At 46.1% G+C, this 24989-nt stretch overlaps 1 protein-coding gene across 1 annotated transcript in view; it reads left to right on the top strand.

Moving 5' to 3' along the window:
• Window positions 1-1005: 1005 nt before the first annotated feature.
• Window positions 1006-24989, top strand: part of slco5a1 (solute carrier organic anion transporter family member 5A1) — a 183976-nt gene continuing 159992 nt past the window's right edge. The window contains exons 1-2 of the mRNA XM_067975894.1: window positions 1006-1480; window positions 1571-2139. Coding sequence (XP_067831995.1) covers window positions 1242-1480; window positions 1571-2139 — 808 coding nt within the window. The 5' untranslated portion in view covers window positions 1006-1241. The remainder of the gene's footprint in view (window positions 1481-1570; window positions 2140-24989) is intronic.

Here is a 24989-nt window from a genome sequence, read left to right as displayed (position 1 = left end):
AGGGTCGCACCAATATCGCAGAAGTAGGAGTTGGGGGCGGGATATGTCCAGCGACGGTGAATTTTGTCAAATGACTATGTAATGGCTGAATAACATTGATTGTTATTTTGGGAAGGAATGTCATGGTGTCTGAATTATTTTCAGCTAGATTTCAAAATATGCTCCATCCTTCCGACCCACGGGTTGGGTGTTTTCTTAAATTAACTTATGTGTTCCACAAATTGCTTTCGCAATGTCTTACTTTCGGCTTATCCTCTACAATGATTCCTTGATATTTATTAATGTTAAAAAGCACTAAACTTAACAGCGCTCGTGGGCATTTTTGCACGAACGCTTGTTGTCGCCCCTGGTTATTCAAATGCTGAATAAATACATTGTTGGAGAAGTGTGCTTGGGCTTATATAAAAAAAACATATTTTTAAAGACAAATATAGACTCGTGGAGCCGGAGTGCCCACGACCTCAGCGACCTTGTGGCCGGCGTAAGGAGCACGGTTCTGGGAAGTGTAGTTCACGGCCTCTGCAACTGATAGTCAGCATCCGGCCAGCAACAGAGCAGAATAAACCTGAAATATTTAAAAAAAAGAAAATAAAACGCTACTCACATACAAACCTTCGGTGTGTTGCATGAATCAACCGGCTGTAACAGGCAGCTATTCCTCCCTCATCACTACAGGACTAACGAATGATACAAGAAACTACAATCCCCACTCTGCACCCTCCTCTCCCCACCCCCCACCAAGAGGCCGGCTTTTTCCTCTGGATTATTTGTGTGTGTGTGTGTGTGTGTGTGTTTTTATGTGCTGGCTGTCACCGGCTGAAGCAGTACTGCTTCCCGCAGAGGTGATGGACACGGCGGCAGTCCGACAGCCTCTCTCACTTGTCCTACCCGCCGACAGCTGTGCACATGTTTTCACCGCCGCCTTGACACGTTTGTTGCCGATTCGGTAAGAGAAGCGGCTGCGGGTAAACGGTGCTGGCTGCTGGCGGCGGGCGGGCGGGTGTGTGAGCAGCTCCCCCGCGGTCTTCCTGCATTCACTCTCATTGTCCCCGGAGCTGTCACTCACCACACCGGGCCGGGGCGCCAGCGACTCCCGGGCTCACGACAACCCCAATCCATTTACTTCTCATCGTCGTTTTCATCCCTCGCTCCTGTTAACCGGGTATCACTGTTTGTATTTTAATGCATTTATTTTGGGAGGAATAAACTCGTTTATCTTTGATCCCGGAGCATCATCACCAATGGCTTCAAATTCACTCCTGGAAGGTGCTGATAATGTCAACGGTCAGCAGCAATCGGTGGCTCCCCATGAAGAGCAGCCCGGGGAGTATTTCAAATGCAAAAGTTTGCCCACTTTAAATGGTTCGTACTTGTTGTCGCCGGGAGCCCGGGAATCGGGGCTGATTCCTACCAAGAGCACCTCGGTCGCAGCATTTTCTTCCACAGCATCAGCATCACCGGGCAGCAGGAAGCCGGTGCCCAGGAGCTGGAAATCGGGTTCAGGTTGCGGCTTCCTCCCCTCCGCCGCGGAGACGGACTGTTCGTCCCCCCGATCTCCCTCGACCGCGCTGGGCAGCCGCTGCCCGGGGCTGATGCTCGGTGACTCCAGGTGTTTCCTCCTGTGCATGTGCTGCCTGACTTTCATCCAGTCCCTCATGGTCTCCGGCTACCTCAGCAGCGTCATCACTACCATGGAGAGGAGATACAACCTTAAGAGCTCCGAGTCCGGGCTCCTGGTCAGCTGCTTCGACATCGGCAGCTTGCTGGTGGTGGTTTTTATCAGTTACTTCGGGGGCCAAGGGCGCAGACCCCGCTGGTTGGCCGTGGGTGGTTTTTTCATCGCAGTCGGAGCCGCTCTTTTCACCCTCCCTCATTTCATCTCTCCCCGTTATCAGATCCTGGAGTTGAAGTTGCCCTCGTCCAACGAGGGGCTGTGCAGCGCCGGCAATGGCACCGTGGGGAGAGATTCAGATTCCGACTGTGCCAACAAGGACTCTGCCAGCCATCAACACTCGCTCTATGTGGCTCTTTTCATCTGTGCCCAGTTCCTCATAGGCGTGGGCTCCACACCCATTTACACCCTGGGGCCCACCTACTTGGACGATAATGTCAAAACAGAGAACGCTTCTCTATACTTGGGTAAGTGACAACTTTATAGCAGTCATCTGTCAACTTCAAAGTCCTAAAAGTAGGTGAGAGTAAGAATGCTTCAATAAGTTGTGTTGAAGATAACCTACTGGTTTGAGCCTTTGAATATGCAACTAAATCCTAAACCCGTTTTGTCAAAAACTTTTTTAGTTTGGCCACACATTAGGAAAATCTTCCATCATGTTAGTTTCCATTTGGCAGAGTGCTGAGATCCGGTTAACAGTGCCCTCTTATCACTTATCCACCACATTGGCTTTGTGGCACTACTATTAAAATGTACTGTATCCTCCATTCATCATATTTTAATATTCCAATTGGAAGTTGATCATAAATTGTATGTTAGACTCTTTTTTACTACAAGCTAAATGAAATTGTGCCTGTATAAATTATATTAGAGTATTACTGTTATGTTATATACTGGGATAATAAAGCTAAAAATCATTGTCAGATTTATGAAAAGATATAAAATGCACTTACTGTTGCTTTAATTATTAAATCAAAAAAATAATCATTAAATACTTGTAGAAGTTCCACTTGATGAATCTGTGTGTTTCACTGCCGATTTTATGTTTGATTTGAACATTATGACATAAGTGAATTATTTGCAGAATAACAGGCCATTGCCCCGATGATCTGTTAATATACATAATACCTCCCTATAAATATGCGCATACATATGTACGATCATGATGGCTTTGAAATCTGGTACCACTATTTCGACTGAAGTTAAATTATTACTATAAGCCTGGAAGTTTGGATAGTTTAAAAATGTTCTGTTATCGTGCATAGAATTTGAATGTATGTATTTTTTTGATTACCAAAATAATATACTTTACAAGATACTGTACTAAAAAAATTCTGCCAGGAGTGTGCAGTAGCACAAATATATTAAATATTACCCACTCCCTTCAGTAGTTGAACATACTTCCCTGTGATTTAACACTGAGTATGACTGTTCTTTTAGGTGCTCACTGAATCGGCTGAGTGTGGTGCTGGTGATTTTGAAATAAAAAAGATAAGATAATTATTGATTCTAATATTCTGGTTATCAAAAGTTAAATATTGCGCAGTATGTTACAAAAGCGGCCTTGACTATGCAATAATATCCATAGTATTTTGCTTCACACACTGTAACACATTCTTGGTAAATTCTGTAACACTGAAGGACTTCTATTTGTGAATGTTACAGTGTGTTACGTTAGAGTAAGTGGTGTGCTCAGAAGATTAAAAAATGAATGCGGTAGTATAACCCATTGATATTACAATACATTGCAATAGATTGCAATACATGGCAGCAATTTCTTCGCACAGTTCCTGAGTGCAGCAATGCTATCAGGATGCTGCAGCAATACTATTGGGGGAGGGGAGAAGACACCCTAAAGGGCATTTGAGCACTTCCTAGCAACAAAGTAACATTGACAGATACCTGGGAGAAGGCTGCTTGCCCACTTCCTTAGAGGGGCAATGATATGCATCTTGAGAAGACTTTTTAAAAAAAAGAGTTGGAAAAATGAAAAAATTATAGACAGACAGTAATTTGTGATTTTGGTACACACACTCTAAACAGAGCTACTTTAGCTCCCAAAGAATTTCAAAGGTCTAATTTTCAACCACCATGCAAAGAATTTGTGAGGCTGGTGAAGGATTGCCTTCACTTGTGTCTGCCTGTCAGAGCAAATATTTCAGCAGAGATAAATGTAACATTAGCCCCGTTGAAAATGCTTGTGAAACCTTTTTAATAATAGATGTTTTGTATTGAAACTTCATTGTTTCCTCATTCTGTGTGACTAGTATACACATGCAGATTGTTGAATTACTTTCCTTTCATGGGGTATAACAAATTCAGTTGTTGAACTGTAGTGATGTGAAGTGCTTTCTGTCCTCAGTGCACAATGCCAATGGGAAATACAAAAATAGATGTTATCCTCTTATGCAGGTCAGGGAAATCCAACTGGTAGGACTTTGTAATATCACAGCAAGAGCACGTCATGCTAAATTCAATATGGAAGATGTAGTATGGCTAAGTTGCAATGCCTTTTCTCTTTAAGATATTAGATTAATTTCAATGTTTGTTCTTATAAACCAAGTGACATATATTCTTAATACGTAACTGTTGATAACAGTGAAATAAATCAGCTACTTTCATGATGTTGGCAGAAACAGTAATGCCACTGAGAGGTGAAGTTCACACCATAATGCAGCATTTCTCTTCATCTAAGCAACAGTTATTTTATGTGTTTCAGCACAATCTGCTTTATAATTTTCCACTTCAATTATAAACTGTGACCGAGAAGATACCATTCTTCTTGTGCTGTGAAAAATCTTTATTTTCTTTCCCCTCCTCTCTGAGAGACTGAACAGCTGCAGGTGTACGTCTTAATGGAACATAGATGCTCATAACAGCTGAGAAAATTCTCAGGCCTGAGTGGGCAAAGCCATGTAAATTAATAACCATGACTCAGAGAGTCCTAGATTGCTTTTGGTGCAGATAGTCTGACACTGAGGCAGCCCTTTGTGCCCTGGGAAAGGACTATCACTAGCACAGCACTAATTGTAAACTGGGTCACTAAAATGACATATACATATTAGTAGAATATTTAGACAAATCATAGATGGTGGGAGCAGACATTAATGAAAGCAACTTGGATTTGCATGAGAAAATATGTTTGCTTTGGAATTATGGTATGCTTTATGAGCAACAAGGATGACAGCTCAGTCAATAAATTAGCTCTGCTGCCTAGATACACAGTAAATGCATATTTGTGGTCACTGCAACTGAACTCTTATTAAAAAACAGAAATGTGAATGCCGGTTAGGGGTTCTCCATTTCTTTGTTTGGATAGGGGTAAAGTAATTGCTTCATTACTCCATCAGGTTTTAAAGAATTATTTGAGTTTATTGATGTTTGATAGTATACACTGTGGTTGATCAATGAATGACTAACTGAGCAATACCTACAGATACTTTTTTTAATGTACTAGTTGTTAACATAGCTTGCACTACTTTACGTTTCAGTTCATTTAGTATAGTGCGTGCAGCATCCAGTGTATAGTTTCTAATACTGCTTCTTGGTTCCTGTGGAGTGCGAGGGTGGGAAATGGGCTTTTACAACATTGATCCAGTTTAAATAGATGATAATAACAGTAGCTGATACGTTGTTCATTTCTACTGATTAATCAACAAAGTACAAAAACAATAAGAATGATCCACAATACATGGGTCAAAAAGAAACATAACTGGAAAATCCTCCAGCAATCGGAGGTGGTACTAGCATTTAACTCAAAAAAAACTTGATAAGAGGTGGTGAGGAAGAAATGAGTCTTGGCAGATATTTTCCACGTTAAATTCTGTTTAAATACTTGAAAGAACAGATGTGGTAATATTTTACAGCCAGAAAGCCACTGTGGATTTGGTGGGGGAAAAGTTAGTTTATAACTTCCTTGAGTTTATGTTTAAAATCATACATAGTGCTTCAGTGATTTTGGAAGCGCTGGTTTCCACCAGAAGCACAACTAAATTGATTTATGTTTTTGTTTCACTCCCATCATAATGTGGAACTGGAGGAGAAAGTGGAATCTTTGCCAATTTTGAAGGTCATGAACATGTTGCTTAAGTGTCATTTTGATGTACAATTATCGAGATGATATAAATTATCTCAATAGAATAGAGTTTATATTTACATCAAAATTGTAAATGTTGAAATAACGTATGTACAAGTTAATCAACTTCAAGTGTAAGTAAATCTGTAATAACTGCCACGGCAGTGATAGCATTTTGATGCAACAAAATCCTGCTATTGCATTAGTCCTAGACTTCTAAACAAATCTTTGCAATAACCTTTGAACCAGCTTTTACCAGGCATATCATGGCCTGATGTGTTTTCTGTTTTGGTGCTGTGTGCTGTATATTTTTTAAAAATTTATCTTGAACTAGCTCTGAGTTAAGGAACCAGCACCTGTGAGCCAGTATCCCACCAAAAGTCGATGCTTTCAGGAGCAAATGGGGAGAAAATTGGAGGGAAAATAATCCAATCCATTCATTTCTCTTATAATTCTTTTTACAGAATCTGCTTTGTTTTAGAGAAGTTTGAGCTTGTAAAATTGTGGATGTTCATTATAAGGACAAAGAGGTTTCTGTGAACAGGCTTCTGAGGGGAAGATTTACAACTTGGAACAGGTTATCCTTAATGCTTACATATTCGTCTCTGTAGGCAGATGCTTAATAGTGATTATTCAGTTAGGAAATAGTAAAATCAAACTGTAATATATGTTTGTATGAGACTTTTGTGTTCCTCTAAAAGGTTTTGTTTAATTTAAGGAATCAATTAATGAGCTTCTGACTAAATTAATTATAATTTTAACGTTATCAAAGTTTACAGCTCGAGGTTAAAGCATAATGGTGTTTTATTCACGAGCGGTTTGACTATGCAGGTTGATATTCAACCGCCCGCCTGTTTAACAATGATAATATGGGAGTTAGAACCCTGGTCTCACCTGGACGTTCCGCACCGGAAATGTGCACGGTGCCATTTTATACCGGGCTTCCTATTGGGCATCCAGCGTGTCCGTCTGAAATTGGCCGGTTCCTATTTAGTATATGCAAATAGGAGTCCTGTGCTTGTTTAAGGACTCAAATGCCACTTTTAACAACTTTAGTGAGCTATTTGTCTGTTCTACAATAGACCTACAATTCATAGGTGGGAACAGTCGGGAGGGCGTCATTTCCAACGCAATTTAACTGAACTATCAGGTGCTCTTAGGTGAATCACTGGCTTGTCCACTTTGATTGCTAGTATGCTGCTTTTGCTGTTATGGCTGAATCTGAACTGGAATTTTGACCAGGGACTTCTGGCAAACTTTAGGTTGGTATTTTGGGATTGGTGATTGTTATGCCATTGTAGCTGGAAGAGGAGGAGGAGGAGGAGTAGTAGGCGAGTGTCAAGAGACCTGCAGCTGCAGAGAGAAAAGGCAGAAGGAGGGAGTTTGCATGTGGTCTTACCCCACGAGAGTGTACAGGCCAAGAACTTCATACCTGCCGTTCAGTAAGGAGAAGAGTGTGAGGAGGCTCTGCTTTACCAGGGAGGCCATTACAGAACTATTCTAAAAGGGGTACAGGGATCTGGGGGTATATGTATACAAATTGTTGAAGGTGGCAGAGGAAGGTTGAGAAAGCAGTTAAAAAAACATATGGGATCTTGGGCTTTATAAATAGAGGCATAGAGTACAAAAGCAAGGAAGTCATGATGAACCTTTATAAAACACCGGTTCAACCCGTGAAGAGTATAGAGATTGCCGGAGTAGAGTTAAGAGAGAAATCAGGAGGGCAAAAAGGGGACATGAGATTGCTTTGGCAGATAAGGCAAAGGAGAATCCAAAGAGCTTCTACAAATACATAAAGGGCAAAAGAGTAACTAGGGAGAGAGTAGTGCCTCTTAAGGATCAACAAGGTCATCTATGTGCGGAACCACAAGAGATGGGTGAGATCCTAAATGAATATTTCACATCAGTATTTACGGTTGAGAAAGGCATGGATGTTAGGGAACGTGGGGAAATAAATAGTGATGTCTTGAGGAGTGTACATATTACAGAGAGGGAGGTGCTGGAAGTCTTAACGCGCATCAAGGTAGATAAATCTCCGGGACCTGATGAAATGTATCCCAGGACGTTATGGGAGATTAGGGAGGAAATTGCGGGTCCCCTAGCAGAGATATTTGAATCATCGACAGCTACAGGCGAGGTGCCTGAAGATTGGAGGGTAGCAAATGTTGTGCCTTTGTTTAAGAAGGGCGGCAGGGAAAAGCCTGGGAACTACAGACCGGTGAGCCTGACATCTGTAGTGGGTAAGTTGTTAGAGGGTACTCTGAGAGACAGGATCGACAGGCATTTGGAGAGGCAGGGACTGATTAGGAACAGTCAGCATGGTTTTGTGAGAGGAAAATCATGTCTCACGAATTTGATTGAGTTTTTTGAAGGGGTAACCAAGAAGATAGATGAGGGCTGTGCAGTAGACGTGGTCTACATGGACTTTAGCAAAGCCTTTGACAAGGTACCGCATGGTAGGTTGTTACATAAGGTTAAATCTCACGGGATCCAAGGTGAGGTTGCCAATTGGATACAAAATTGGCTTGACGACAGAAGACAGAGGGTGGTTGTAGAGGGTTGTTTTTCAAACTGGAGGCCTGTGACCAGCGGTGTGCCTCAGGGATCGGTGCTGGGTCCGCTGTTATTTGTTATTTATATTAATGATTTGGATGAGAATTTAGGAGGCATGGTTAGTAAGTTTGCAGATGACACCAAGATTGGTGGCATTGTGGACAGTGAAGAAGGTTATCTAGGATTGCAACGGGATCTTGATAAATTGGGCCAGTGGGCCGATGAATGGCAGATGGAGTTTAATTTAGATAAATGTGAGGTGATGCATTTTGGTAGATCGAATCGGGCCAAGACCTACTCCGTTAATGGTAGGGCGTTGGGGAGAGTTATAGAACAAAGAGATCTAGGAGTACAGGTTCATAGCTTCCTTGAAAGTGGAGTCACAGGTGGATAGGGTGGTGAAGAAGGCATTCAGCATGCTTGGTTTCATTGGTCAGAACATTGAATACAGGAGTTGGGATGTCTTGTTGAAGTTGTACAAGACATTAGTAAGGCCACACTTGGAATACTATGTACAGTTCTGGTCACCCTATTATAGAAAGGATATAATTAAACTAGAAAGAGTGCAGAAAAGATTTACTAGGATGCTACCGGGACTTGATGGTTTGACTTATAGGGAGAGGTTGGATAGACTGAGACTTTTTTCCCTGGAGAGTCGGAGGTTTAGGGGTGATCTTATAGAAGTCTATAAAATAATGAGGGGCATAGATAAGGTAGATAGTCAAAATCTTTTCCCAAAGGTAGGGGAGTCTATAACGAGGGGGCATAGATTTAAGGTGAGAGGGGAGAGATACAAAAGGGTCCAGAGGTGCAATTTTTTCACTCAAAGGGTGGTGAGTGTCTGGAACGAGCTGCCAGAGGCAGTAGTAGAGGCGGGTACAATTTTGTCTTTTAAAAAGCATTTGGACAGTTACATGGGTAAGATGGGTAGAAAGAGATATGGGCCAAGTGCAGGCAATTGGGACTAGCTTAGTGGTATAAACTGGGCAACATGGACATGTTGGGCCGAAGGGCCTGTTTCCATGTTGTAAACTTCTATGATTCTATAATTCTATGAACCACAACTGGAGTATTGTGTCCAGTTCTGGGCACCGCACTTTAGGAAAGATGTGAAGGCCTTAGAGAGGGTGCAGAAGAGATTTACTAGAATGATTCCAGGGATGACGGACTTTAGTTATGTGGATAGACTGGAGAAGCTGGGGTTGTTCTTCTTGGAACAGAGAAGGTTGAGAGGAGATTTGATAGAGGTATTCAAAATCATGAAGGGTCTAGACAGAGTAGATAGAGAGAAACTGTTTCCATTGGCGGAAGGTTCAAGAACTAGAGGACATAGATTTAAAGTGATTGACAAAAGAATCAAAGGTGACATGAAGAAAAACTTTTTCACACAGTGATTGGTTAGTATCAAGAATGCACTGCCCAAGGGGATGGTGGAGGCAGATTCAATCATGGCTTTCAAAAGGGAACTGGATAAGTACTTGAAAGGAAAAAATTTGCAGGGCTACGGGGATAGGGCGGGGGAGAAGGACTTCTTTTACCCAGACCATCTGGTCAGAGTCTGACTACTCAGAGACAAGCGCTATCCCCCGCAGACAGGTCTCATAGCACCTGTCAGGAGTCCGCACACAGCACTTAGATGAGATATAATCATAGCCATGCATCCACCAGAGCCCTGATAGAGAAAATTATCGGCTTGCTCAAGCAATACTTCAGCTGCCTGGATAGGTCAGGAGGTGTCCCACAGTACAGGCCCCAGAGAGTGTCCAGGTTCCCTGTTGTGCGCTGCATGCTGCAGAACCTTGCCATGCAAAGCGGCCAACCCATGGAGTCACCTGCAGAGGAACATGAAGAACAGGTAGACACAGAGGATGATGAGGAAGAATAAGGCCCCTTTTTGAGGGGGGAAGCTGTATAATTTTAACGTTTTTTTGGCAGATGAAAGCAACTTTAATTTTTAGATTGGTTTTGATAAGTACTTCACTGCACATTTTGTGGCCTGCATCAGTGCTGTCATCAGTACCAAGAGCAGCTTTTTTCCCCCGGCACATCGGATGCTTGAACCTATCTAAAGTAATCACAGAATGAACACGCATTTAGCTTGTGGCATTTAGCTTGTGGCATTTAGCTTTTCATCCTGGCAATTTAGGGGGCGAAATTGTGGAGCACAGGCTTAACTCCATGGCTTGGCCCTTTACATGGCAAAGTTGTGCAGCATGCAGCACACAACAGTGGTCTCGGAGACTCTCTGGGGGCTGTACTGCAGTACACCTCCTGACCATATTCCCCAGTTTTTTTTTGACTTAGCAGGGCTGGGAGTGCAGAGCTACCAAAGTATATTTAAATTAAGGCAGGACTTTCCTGGTCCCTAAATCCCTGGGCTTTGCACCGGGAATGTAAAGCTATTGTTGTGTGCCAATATAAAAAAACTCTTTGACTTTCAAACTGTGTCTGTGTCCCAGCTGTTTCTCTCGCTGTCTCGTCTTCTGAGACTTTGGCCCCGGAATTGCTGGCTTGTTCCAGCGGACTCCTACGGGGGAATTTTAGCCTAACCCGTCCGTTGGGAAACTGCGTACTGATTTTACACCTCGCCTGATTTTACTTTCCATTGAAGTCAATGGAAGGTAATATTGGGCTGGGTGTAAAACCGGCATTCCACCCGATCCCATCAGTTTCCCAACGGGTTAGGTTAAAATGACCCCCCCTACTATAACTCCAGTGGGAGTCCACTGGAACAGTCGCGAACACTGCCCAGGATATGGATATGATGGGTCTCGGATTTATATCTGAGATTCATGTGGCTTTATGTGGGGATGGAGCCTCTGCCTGCCCCAAACAAGGCAACAGACACGGAGGGATGGGGCGAGAACAGGAACTCCCTGTGATGGGACATCCCATGACATTAGCCTCTCAGAGGCCTGGTGCACCTTCAGAGGCTGGTATGCCGACAAGGAAGAGGTGTATTGGCCTCAGGATCGTGGCCTGAACCCTCGAAGAAAGGTAATGAACATTTTTGCTATTGATAATATTGTATTGGCCCCCTTACAAAGGGTGGGGTGGTGGGCACCTGAGACGTACCCTTAGTGGCATGGGCGCCCAACATGGGTATTTAAATTATGGGGCCTCCCACTGACCTATCACACTGTGGCAGTTTCAGCAGTGGAGGCCCCTGGCAGGCGCAATCCCATCATAAATACTGAGATTACAGCTGGCCATTTTTGGGTCCTTGTTTTCTACTGTTATGCAGCCCAGATTATTTTTGTGGGGTCAGGAAGAGTAGGAATGCTCCTCCGGGCCCCACAAAAATAATGTGGGGTGCTGCCATTCTGGGCTCCCGCCCCTCCGAATTTACCTTGCTGCTGGATTGGCAGCCTCTGGGCTGCCTGATATTGCACCGGCCTGAAACTGGTGAGCTGTATCAGGATACGGTTCTATTTAAATGAGGCCAGGGTCTCAAAATGGCTCCAGCTTCTTTGTTGCCAGAACAATCGGGCTGCCGGTGCACTCTGGTGTGCGGCCACCCAACCGTTATCATTCACTTTCCCTTCTTTCGCTGATGGAAGGTCTTCACTGTCTGCCTGCCTCGACGTTGGTGCATTCTTGTATGATTGTGGGAACCCCCCTCCCTGAGAAACATTCAATCTGATCGACTGAATGTTGATAATTGAATGCCAAGCCATCTGCTCTCAGGTGCGGCAGCTAGTGTACAAACTGTTGAGCCTGCTTACCACCAGCAGTCAGAGCACTACTACATTACATAAATGCAAGTATGTCTTTCTTATGGGTGTGGATTGTGCCAGCAGTGCTGGCACAGAAACCATAACAGTGTGGGAGTGGAATTTCAGCCCCTTCGTTTTGTGCTGTCGACCGAAGCCTACTAGTAAATCGGTCAAAGCAGTTTCACTTTTTTTAAACTGAGAAACCAAAGCCCACCATACTGCATAAAAATGATGAGGTAAATATGGAAGTAGTGATTAGGTGACTCCAGGATTGGATTTGAAAAGCCTAAAGATTGGAGGAGGAAGGAAAGACTGAGTAAGGGTGGTAAGGGGCTCCATCGTTTTGAGGTCCTGGGAAAGAATGAGACTGACACATGATGCAAGTGCATGTGTCTGGACAGTGAGTACTAGCAAACTACTTGACATCATCTCTTAATCCATCATTTAAATGTGTGGACGGCCAGCAAGGGTCACTGAATAATGCTATAGCAGCAATCATGCTGATCAATTTTTCCATCCCTACTTGGCAAATCTGAGACCATTTGTAGCACCATTTCTAGAACTAGAGGGCATAGTCGCAGGATAAGGGGTCGGCCATTTGAGACTGAGATGAGGAGGCATTTCTTCACTCAGAGGGTTGTGAATCTTTAGAATTCTCTACCCCAGCTGTGGGTGCTGAGTCGTTGAGTATATTCAAGGCTGAGATAGATAGATTTTTGGATTCTAGGGGAATCAAGGGATATGGGAATCAAGGGATATGGGAATCGGGCAGGAAAGTGGATTTGAGGTTGAGGATCAGCCGTGATCTGATTGAATGGCGGAGCAGGCTCGAGGGGCCGAATGGCCTATTCCTGCTCCTATTTCTTATGTTCTCATGTTCTAACACTGCATCCATCAAATTATGAACGGTAAATTCAACAACAGCTTGCGTTTATATAGCGCCTTTAACATATTAGAGACCCTAAGGCACTTCACAGAATAAGAATGACGGGAGCAATAGTAGGAGAAGATTTAATGGAGGTAACCAATGGCATGGCCAAAGAGGTAGACTTTGAAGAGGAATTTGAAGATGCAAACATAGGTAGCAAGGTGGAGAGGTTCAGGAGAGAGTTGCAGAGTGGGGGCCAAGATGGCTGAAGGGAAGGATGCAAACCAGTACCGAGCTGGAAGAGTAGAGGATTTGGGCTGTCATATGGGGCTGGAGGAAGGGGGGGGGGTAGATGGGGGGGGGGCAGCTATAATATAATAATTCTGGGCTGGATTTGAACTCTAGATTTACATTTGGAAAGAAAGTGTTTGGATACACTGTGCTATCTAGTTCTGGTCCATCTGAGTAGCTGGAATTATAAATACAGTTTTTCTTTGTTTTCATAAAGGAGGTGATTGAAGGATTTTTATAGTAACATGTGGTGTAGTGGGTAGATACTAGATTGAACTGTTTCAACTTGTCAACTCATAAACAAACTGAAGATTTCATTATGATGCAGTGCTATACCTCCTTTAACCACCTACGCCATGACCTGCTATTTGACCTAACTCTTTGTAATATAATAATGGTCAATTCTTTCCTACTACTTCATAGCTTCTTTAAATTCTTAGGTGTAACAGAGTTAGAAATAATATGAAAGGCTGCATTTTGTTCAGTGGGAATTGGCAGAATAGTTATACCATTCATAAAGGAGAAAGTAATTAAAGATTTGTTTTTCTCTAAAGACTGATATAGCAATGAGTATGTAAGTTATTAATTAAGCTTTACGTCCGACTCTTAATACTTGTATTTATATACCATTAATGCTTCTCGTGTAAAGCCCACAAAGAGCCTAAATGGAACATTCTTACTTCAAGTTTTCTGTATTTTCAATTTACTATTTATGCTCCAATTGAGTAACATCAATCAAAAAGGTGCAGATGAGTCCATGGAACTTGTTATATTATTTCAGGAATAGGTCAGTTCACTTCATTATCGATGCTGTTGCATCATCAGATATATAGAATAGGACAATCAGAATTGCACAATGGCTTTCCTGTTGTCTTGGTGGGTAAATGCACTTCAAGTGTGACACTAATCCATACAGAACAAGAAAGTTCCATGTTCAATCCTTGGTCTGTGTTGAGATAACTGATTTCAGTCAGGACAGGATTTGGGACCTCTATAATTTGTTGGGCTAGGGAGGGGAAAATCTCAGCCAGGAAAATGCTGCTCCTGATCTCTATCCAGCAGTCTCCGCTGAAATGTGCAAATGTATGGATATGGGTGAGGATAAAATTGGGCTTGGTTGTGATATTCTGTAAGGACGATTTGTTTACAAAACTCAAGCCTAGATTTTCTGACAGGTATTGTTTTAACATCACCATGATAAAATAACCCATCAGAGTATCCAGGCTTTACTGTCTAGGATTACTCATGAACTTTGGCAAGTTGTAATGTACGGCTATCTTCATCTATGGAACTGCACCCTAGCACTGGCAAGAGGGGAGAAAACAAAACAAATGGAAATGCACAATGAAAGAGAATTCACAATAAAATTGGAAAGAGACTAACAGCAGATATAGATCAGTATATTATTAAAGTCTTGCATACGCAGACACCTCTTGTCCAACTTCATGTTGTCACAAATTTTGGTAATACTCTTATCAACAATTAATATAATTGAATCTGCCTATATAAACATTTAAAATAGAAATTTCCAATTTAAAACCATAAGACATGCTGTAGTTGCAGGTTCTTCACCACTGCTGGTGCTTTGGTACCTCTCTATGCTTGCCTCTCAGTGCCATGCTCTTTGTCCTCTTCAGCCTATTGGTGGTTCCTTGGACTGCTTTCCAGTCTCTGACCTGCTCCTTTCATCCCTTCTCCTCACCTTCCCTGTTGACTATGGGCCCTAAATGCCCCCTGGCCTGGTCGGCTGCCTACCTAACCGAGACAGCAAAACTGGTTCCTGGCCTTAAAAGCGAACCAGCCTTTATACACAGGGATTCCCCAAAGGGCTCCCATGACTTTGGGGAAGGCAGTCTTTTACTCTTTTGTCTCAGGAATTGGCTTTTGAACTACAGGGTAGAATTCCTTAAAAGGCCTTCCCACATCTTTGTAGAAGGCCCTTTTTAAAACATTGTGCAGTTTAAATAGCAGGGCCTTCCTCAAAACCATGGAGGAGGCCCTTCAGAGAATCCCATTCCAGCACCTCAAAAGCTGGTTGCTGGTTAAGGCCAGAAACCAGCTTTTCAACTCCAAGGGGAGAATTCCCTTAAGTGCTTAGCCATGACTATGGGAAGCCTTTCTGATTTAAATTTTAAAAGGCTTTCAATAATGGGACCATACCCAAATCTGAGGTGGAGACAGGAATTGAATGTTCCTCAGGGATTGATTACCTTTGTTTTCTTTATTTTTGGGGCACATCAAGTGCAAGCTGAGTGGAATTCTCAGGCAAGCTGAGTGGAACACCTTCAGACTTGCCTTAAAATCAGTCAGTGATGTAATGGGAGCAAGCCTAAGAAACTCATGTGCCCCCACTGGAATGCAGTTTACCACGCTCTGTGCATTTACGCGCATGCACTCTAAACCCATCTTAGTCTGCCTTGCGTTTCCCCCGTCTGATCCTTCCTATTTCTGTACTACTCTTTATTCTAATGCTGTTTGTCTCTCGCGGTCCTCTGTGCACCTTGTATCTCCTCTCTAATGCTTTCATCCTGGTGCCCCTCCCCCTGCCCAATTAGTTTAAACCCTCCCCCACAGCACTAGTTAACCTCCCTATGAGGACATTGGTCCCAGCCCTGTCGAGGTGCAACCCGTCCATCTTGTACAGGTCCCTCCTGTCCCTGAACTGGTCCCAATGACCCAGGAATCTGAAACTCTCCCTGCTGCACCATTTCTCCAGCCACGTGTTAACCTGTCTTATTTTACTGCTCCTATACTCACTAGCACATGGCACTGGGAGTAATCCAGAAATTAATACCTTTGAGGTCCTGCTCTTTAATTTCCTCCCTAGCTCCTGATACTCTGTCTGTAGGAACTCAACCCTTTTCCTACCTATGTCATTGGTTCCAACATGGACCATGACTTCTGGCTGGGTGTATACTGTAGGCCACCAAATAATGGAAAGGAGATAGAGGAGAAAATTTGCAGGCAAATTGCAGAAAGATGTAAGAACTTTAGAATAGTGATAAAGGGGGACTTCAATTATCTGAATATAGACTGGGAAGATAACAGTGTAAAGGGCAAAGAGGGGGAGGAATTCCTGTAATGTGTATAAGAGAACTTTCTTGATCAGTATGTTTCCAGCCCAACGAGGAAGGAAGCATTGTTGGATCCAGTTTTGAGGAATGAAATGAGGCAAGTGGAATATGTTTCAGTGGGAGAGCATTTGGAAAACAGCAATCACAATACTATTAGGTTTGGAGTAGTTATGGAAAAAGACAAGGAAAAATCAAATTTGAAAATACTCAACTGGAGGAGGGCTAAATTTCAGTGAGTTGAAAAGGGATCAGGCCCCGGTGGATTGGAATCAAAGATTGGCAGGTAAATCAGTAAATGAACAATGGGAGGCCTTCAAAGAGGAGATAGTTTGGGTATAGACTACACACATTCCCACAAGGGGGAAAGGAAGGGCATCCAAAGCTAGAGCTCCCTGGATGATTAAAGATATAGAGATTAAAATGAAACAGAAAAAGGAGGCTTATGATAAATGTCGGATTCATAATTCAGTAGAGAACCAAGCTGAATACAAAATATGCATGGGAGAACTGAAAAAGGAAATAAGAGGGGCAGAGTGTCTGAGAATAGATTAGCGGGTAACATAAAAGGGAACCCAAAAGTCTTTTATAAACATATAAATAGTAAAAGGGCAGTCAGAGGAAGGATGGAGTCGATTAGGGACCAAAAAGGAGATCTTCTTGTGGGGGCAGAGGGCATGGCTGAGGTACTAAATGAGTACTTTGTATCTGTCTTCACTAAAGAGGATGCTGCCAATGGGAGGAGGTAGTAGAGCAATTGGATAGGATAAAAATAGATAAAGAGGAGGTACTTAAAAGGTTGGCAGTACTCAAAGTGCTAAAGTCACCCCGGTCCGGATGGGATGATCCTAGGTTGCTGAGGGAAGTAAGGGTGGAAATTGCGCGTACTCTGGCCACGATCTTCCAATCCTCCTTAGATATGTGAGTGGTGTCAGAGGTCTGGAGATTGCAAATTTTACACCCCTGCTCAAAAAAGGGGAACAGGATAAACCTGGTAACTACAGGCCAGTCACTCTAAAGTCGGCGGTGGGGAAATTTTTAGAGGCATCAATCTGGGACAAAATTAATTGACGCTTGGAAAAATATAGGTTAATAAATGAAAGCCATCATGGATTTGTTAAGGGCAAATCGTGTTTGACTAACTTAATTGAGTTCTTTGATGAAGTAATGGAGAGGGTTGATGAGGCTAGTGCGGTTGATGTTGTCCATATGAACTTCCAAAAGGTGTTTGATAAAGTACCACATAATAGGCTTGTTAGCAAAATTGAAACCCATGGGATTAAAGGGGCAGTTGCTGCGTGGATATGTTGTTTTTCAAATTGGAGGAAAGTGTGCAGTGGTGTCCCCCAGTGGTTGGTATTAGGACTACTGCTGTTTTTGATTTATATTAATGACCTGGACTTGGGTATACAGGGCATAATTTCAAAGTGTGCAGATGACACGATACTCGGAAATGTAGTAAACAGTGAGGTGGATAGTAACAGACTCCAGGAGGACACAGACAGATTGGTGAAATGGGCAGACACATGGCAGATGAAATTGAATGCAGAGAAGTGTGAAGTCATTCATTTTGGTAGGAAGAATGAGGAGAGGCAATATAAACTAAACGGTATAATTTTAAAGGGGGTGCAGGAGCAGAGAGACCTGGGGGTGCACATACAAAAATCTTTGAAGATGGCAGGACAAGTTGAGACAGCTGTGAAAAAAGCATATGGGTTCTGGGTTTTATTAATAGAGACATAGAGTACAAAATCAAGGAAGTTATGCGAAACCGTTATAAAACACTGGTTGGGCCTCAGCTGGAGTATTCTGTCCAATTCTGGGTACCACACTTTAGGAAGGATGTGAAGGCTTTAGAGAGGGTGCAGAGGAGATTTACTAGAATGGTACCAAGGATGAGGGACTTCAGTTATGAGGAGAGATTGGAGAATCTGGGGTTGTTCTCCTTAGAGCAGAGGAGGTTAAGGGGAGATTTGATAGAATCATAGAATCATAGAATCATAGAAGTTTACAACATGGAAACAGGCCCTTCGGCCCAACATGTCCATGTTGCCCAGTTTATACCACTAAGCTAGTCCCAATTGCCTGCACTTGACCCATATCCCTCTATACCCATCTTACCCATGTAACTGTCCAAATGCTTTTTAAAAGACAAAATTGTACCTGCCTCTACTACTGCCTCTGGCAGCTCGTTCCAGACACTCACCACCCTTTGAGTGAAAAAATTGCCCCTCTGGACCCTTTTGTATCTCTCCCCTCTCACCTTAAATCTATGCCCCCTCGTTATAGACTCCCCTACCTTTGGGAAAAGATTTTGACTATCTACCTTATCTATGCCCCTCATTATTTTATAGACTTCTATAAGATCACCCCTAAACCTCCGACTCTCCAGGGAAAAAAGTCTCAGTCTATCCAACCTCTCCCTATAAGTCAAACCATCAAGTCCTCGTAGCATCCTAGTAAATCTTTTCTGCATTCTTTCTAGTTTAATAATATCCTTTCTATAATAGGGTGACCAGAACTGTACACAGTATTCCGAGTGTGGTCTTACTAATGTCTTGTACAACTTCAACAAGACATCCCAACTCCTGTATTCAATGTTCTGACCAATGAAACCAAGCATGCTGAATGCCTTCTTCACCACCCTATCCACCTGTGACTCCACTTTCAAGGAGCTATGAACCTGTACTCCTAGATCTCTTTGTTCTATAACTCTCCCCAACGCCCTACCATTAACGGAGTAGGTCCTGGCCCGATTCGATCTACCAAAATGCATCACCTCACATTTATCTAAATTAAACTCCATCTGCCATTCATCGGCCCACTGGCCCAATTTATCAAGATCCCGTTGCAATCCTAGATAACCTTCTTCACTGTCCAAAATCATGAATGGTTTTGATAGAGTAGATAAGGAGAAACTGTTTCCAGTGGCAGAAGGGTCAGTAACCAGGGGACACAGATTTAATGTAATTGGCAAAAGAACTAGAGTATTCCATCACACTCCTGACTTGTGCCTTGTAGGTGTTGGAGAGGCTATGGGGAGTCAGGAGGTGAGCCACTCGCCGCAGAATACCCAGCCTCTGACCTGCTCTCGAATCATAGAATGACACAACACAGAACGAGGCCATTTGGGCCATAGTGCATGTGCCAATTACATTAAATCTGTGTCCCCTGGTTACCGACCCTAATGCCACTGGAAACAGTTTCTCCTTATTTAAAAATAGAGAATTGAAACTAAAGGCGACATGAGGAAAAAAAAATTTACACAGCGAGTTGTTATAATTTGGAATGCACTGCCTGAAAGGGTGGTGGAAGCAGATTCAATGATAACTTTCAAAAGGGAATTCGATAAATACTTGAAATTGAAAAAATTGCAGGGCTATGGGGAAACAGCAGGGGAGTGGGACTAATTGAACTGCTGCCGTCCATGTAGTGAAGGTACTCCCAAAGAACCGGCACATGCACGATGGGCCGAATGGTCTCCTTCTGTGCTGTGTCATTCTATGATTCTAGAGCAGGTCAGAGGCTGGGTATTCTGCGGCGAGTGGCTCACCTCCTGACTCCTCAAAGCTCTCCAACACCTACAAGGCACAAGTCAGGAGTGTGATGGAATACTCTCCACTTGCCTGGGTGGGTGCAGCTCCATCAACACTCAAGAAGCTCGACACTGTCCAGGACATATCAGTCTGCTTGATTGGCACCCCATCAACCAGTTTCAACTAACAGCACTGTGGGAGTACCTTCACTACATGGACGGCAGCAGTTCAAGAAGAAAACCCACTAGCACCTTCTCAAGGGCACTAGGGATGGGCAACAAATGCCGACCTTGCCAGTGATGCTCACATCCCGAGAATTCATTAAAAATAAAGAATTGAAATTTAAAAAAAAATTAAGCAATATTTTGAGTTTTCCATTTTATGTGATCTGAGTGATTGGGCATCATTTTAGCACCCGCTATCGGGTGCGTTCCTGCCGGGGGGGCTCCGAAAATCGGGGAATCCCAGAGTGGGACCGGAGCCCGGCTCCAACCCGCCCACTTCCGGGTTCCCCACTGACGCGCTGGCGTGCGCGCGCAGCCCCCGCAGGTGGGATTCCCGCAGGCAATTAAAGCCAGCGGGATGCCACTTGAAAGTATTTATGTTGCTCGTTCAGGTCGTTTACAGACCTGATTGAGCTGTTTTATTAGGAGGGGTGGGATTTTACACTGAACTGAGACTGTTTCCCATACTGGGGGAAACACTCCCAGTTCAAACGGAGGTGTTGCAGCCAGCAGCCTGTGGCAGCTGCAAAGGTGCATTCGACAGGTGGCCACTCCGTCACATTGGACAAAGTTTGGCCTCCACCACCCTCCTCCTAACAAGAAAATTCACCGACCTGGAACCGCAACCCCGGTGTAAGGACACACTTACCTACCTTGCGGACCCCCTCAGATGTACATCTTCCAGATGGGGGCCGCCGTAGCTGCAGTCATGACCTCCTCGGAGGGCGAACAGCATCACCAGCCTCACCAGCCTTGCCGTCCACCACTGACACGTGGAGCTCCACAACAGAGTGCTGTGACACATCCACCTGTACAGCAGGAGGGACGACAACCGCAGAGAGAGATGTGTCGCAGAGGGCACCACCCTCGCCACAGGGTCCACAGACCGAGGCTCAGCTTCCTGGACCTCTCTGAGCAGCAGTGCACACGGAGGCTCAGAGTCACTCGACATGTAGTCGTGGACATCTGCAGCCTCCTTCATGCCGAGCTGCTCCCGGCTGGCCCGAGCACCATCTTCTTACCTGTCGCTGTCAAAGTCACCACTGCCCTCAACAACTTCTCCTCCGCATCCTTCCAGGGTGCCACCAGGGACATCGCCGACGTCACTCAGTCGTCTGCGCAAAAGAGCCCTGCAAATACACCTACACCCACTCTGCAGTGACACAATGGGTGGCATCAGTTGTGGATCTTCATAGTGATCCTCAGGAAAGGGCATTATTGCACAAACCAGACAAGATTCGCAAAGACGTGGTAGTAGTGGTGCCAATATAATATGTAATGTGAGTTGGTCAGAAATTCAATATAAGTAAAAACCATGACAAACCCTCAAACACCCTTGTGCATCCTCTTCATGCTCACGACACGTTTGCCTTACGCTGCCTACTGCACATATGTGATGCATGCCCTGTGGCTGCAGCACAGGTAGTGGCAGGTTGGGTGAGGCTGACTGTGAAAGAGATGCACGAGAGGGTGAGTATGAGATAGAGCCATGAGATTGTATGAGGATTGGGTTGAGTGGTAGTGGCGGGATGAGTACTGGCGAGGTGAGTAAGTGCAGGTAAGATGAGGATGAGGTTTGAGTGGGTATGAGGGGTGATGTGACAGAGTAGTGTTGGCAGTGCAGAAGGAGGTGTGGGGTGGGGGCGGTGATGTGGCAGACGGAGTGTAGGGGAAAGGGTAAGTGTACTCACTTTGGCTGACCTACTGAGGTCATTGGAGCGCCTCCTGCACTGTGTGCAGGTGGGCGATATGTTGGTGGTGCAGGTGACCTCCTCTGCCACCTCGAGCCAGGCCTTCCTGATGGCAGAGGCAGGCCGCTTCCTCCCGCCCGCCGGGGGGAAGATCTCTGTCCTGCCCCTCCTCCTCACCCCATCTAATGATACCTGGAGTGAGGCATCATTAAACTGGGAGCAGCCTTCCCCCTGGGCTGCTCCATGCTGTAATTTTTTCTATTTGTTGCTGCATCAGTCAGTGGAGGACTGCCCCTTTAAATAGAGCTCCTCCAGCTGACAGAGCTTACTGCGCATGCGCAGCCCGCCCGACACGCAGATCAGCAGTGGGGAACCCGGAAGACCAGGTAAGTGGATCCAATTAGGCTGCGATTGCGCGGGGGGGCAGACTAATTTCACCGGGCGCGTTACCCACGCGCCCGATAGCCCCCCCCCCCCGCCACGAACCCGCAGCCCTGGTAACATGGAGCCCATTGAGTTGGAAGAGAGTTTAAGCAATTGCTCGGCTGGAGTCATGGGGCTCGATGTTTCCGGCGGGTTTCCAGCGGGGGGGGCCCCCGAAAATCCCGATATCCGGTCACGTGACCGGATCGCGACGAAATCCCGGCCACTTCCGGGTACCGCGCTGACGTGCGGGGCTGCGCGCGAAAGCCCCGCTGGTGGGAATCCCGCAGGCAATTAAAGCCAGCGGGGTTCCACTTGAGTGTACTTAACTTGCATGTTGAGGTCATTGAATGAGCTGAAGCAGCTGTCAAAAGAGGAAGTGTGGGATTTTAGGTTCAAGGCAGTGAGTTTCACATACTGGGGGAAACAGTCCTCCCTCAACCGGTCGTGTTCCAGCCAGCAGCCTGTGGCAGCTGCCAAGGTGCACTCCACAGCGGGTGGGAGAGCCCTCACCCACGCAGGAGGCCACCGCGTCACGTAGGGCAACCCCTGCCCTCCACCACCCCCCGCCAAGCCAGAGTACAGACCGACACGAAACCGCAGCCCTAGAGCGAGAAACCACCCACCTACCCTGCACAACCCCTCAGACCAACACCTGCCAGATGGGTGGTGCGTTGACATCGTTGGAGGACAAACAGCATGACCAGCCCCAGCAGCCTCGCAGTCCACGCCGTCCGCCTCGGAGACGTGGAGCCCCCCAACACGGTGCGGTGGCACACCCACCTGCACAGCAGGAGGGAGGGCAACCGCAGAGAGAGATGCGTCGCAGGAGGCACTACCCTTCGCACAGGGTGAACAGAGCGAGGCTCAGCTTCATGGACCTCTCCGAGGAGCAGTGCATACATCGGCTCAGAGTCAATCGCCAGGTAGTCGCCGACATCTGCAGCCTCCTTAACGACGAGCTGCTCCCTGATGGACCAAGCAGCATCTTCTTACCTGTCGCCGTCAAAGTCACCACTGCCCTCAACTTCTTCGCATCCGGTTCCTTCCAGGGTGCCACCGGGGACATCACCGGGGTCTGTCAGTCCTCTGCACACAAGTGCATAAGGCAGGTCACCGATGGGTTGTTCCGCAGGGCCTCGCACTACATCAACTTCGCCATGGACGAGCGCAGCCAGATGGAGAGGGCGGTTGGATTCCATGCCATGGCTGGCTTCCCATGGGTACAGGGTGTAATCGACTGCACCCACATCGCAATACGGGCACCTCCGCATGAGCCAGGGCTGTTCATAAACAGGAAGGGGTATCACTCCATGAACGCCCAGCTCATCTGTGACCACCGCCAGAGATTCCTACACGTGTGCGCCAGATACCCCGGCAGCTGCCACGATGCCTTCGTCCTCAGGGAGTCCGCCGTCCCGCCCATCCTGCAGGCACCCAACGCCGGCAACGGCTGGCTCCTCGGCGACAAGGGGTATCCCCTACACACGTGGCTCATGACGCCTCTGAGGAACCCCATCACCGAGCTGGAGCTCGGTGATGGGGTTCCTCAGGGCTGCTCAAGATGCGCTTCAGGTGCCTTGATCGTTCTGGGGGAGCGCTGCAATACACACCATTCAGAGTGGGACGAATCATAGTTGTCTGCTGTGCCCTGCACAACATGGCCCAACAGAGAGGGGTGCCGCTGGAGGAGGCCCCATCCACACCCGCCACCCACATTGAGGAAGGCGAGGGCGAGGAGGAGGAGGAGGCGGAGGAGGAGGAGACGGAGGAGGAGGACGCGCCAGAGGATAGTGGACGACCCATGCGCCGAACCACGACTCACCGGGATGGTCGCCGGGCCAGGGAGGCACTCATACGTCAACGGTTCTCCTAGAGTCAGACACTGCGAGGCGCTCGCATCTCCTCACCTGCACATGCGAGCGGCCATACCAGCCCCCTCCACTGAAGACTGTTGCCAGTACTCCTGCACCCACAGCAGTGTGCCCAATGGGCGGCAGCAGGTGTTCGCCGTCATGATGGCCTGCACGGAACGCACCTATTGCACAGGCCGCGGAAGAATGGACGAGAGGTGGCAGGAGTGGTGAGAATAGAGTATTTAATATGTACAATGTGACATGATATAAAAAAAATGTACAAATTAATAGACACCCTGGTGTATTCCCTTTGTGCTTATAACGCCTTTGGATTTCTTTTGCGGGTACCCCTACGTGGTGCTACCCCTGTGGCTCCAGCAGAGGTAGTGGCAGGTTGCTCGTGTTCTCGCCTTGACCGGGTAGATGCTTTTGGCGGACGGCCCCTGGGTTTTGGTGCCCGTGAGGGCACCTCCACAGACTGCTCCTCCTGCACCGGGGCAGGGGCAGACTCGGCCACCTGGAGAGGAGGCACCATTGCGGGTACTGGTTGAGAGGTGGGCAACGGGTGGGACGTGGGGGCGCCTTGAGAAGCGTCCCCTCTTCCATGTCCCCGGTCACCATCATCCCTCTCGTGGCCTCGGCCCACATCACCCCTTCCACCCTGCTGGACGGCAGTTTGGATGGCATGTGTGAGGCCTGGCAACGCCACCCCTAGTGTATCCGTCAGCCTGTTGATGGCGGCGGAATGTTGCTCACCCTGAATCCGTACAGACGTTGTCAGGGCCTGCAAGGACTCGATCTGGAGCTGTGCGTGACGCTCGAGGGAGGCTAGCCTGTCCTCCACCGCAGACAGTCCCGCACCTACCCGCGACACTGTGTCGCCGGTACCCTCCTGTGCCTGCGCCACCAATGCCCGCATGCAGGAGTTGGACTCCTCCATCGCCTGCGCAATTGTGGACAATGCGCGCGGCACCTCTCCCAGTACCTCAGCAATTAGCTGGTGCCCCTCGACG

Source organism: Heptranchias perlo, chromosome 3 (genome assembly GCF_035084215.1).
Source record: "Heptranchias perlo isolate sHepPer1 chromosome 3, sHepPer1.hap1, whole genome shotgun sequence".
Taxonomy (NCBI): Eukaryota; Metazoa; Chordata; class Chondrichthyes; order Hexanchiformes; family Hexanchidae; genus Heptranchias; species Heptranchias perlo.
The sequence above is the reverse complement of the archived record's forward strand: the minus strand, read 5'-3'. Positions and strand labels throughout refer to the sequence as shown.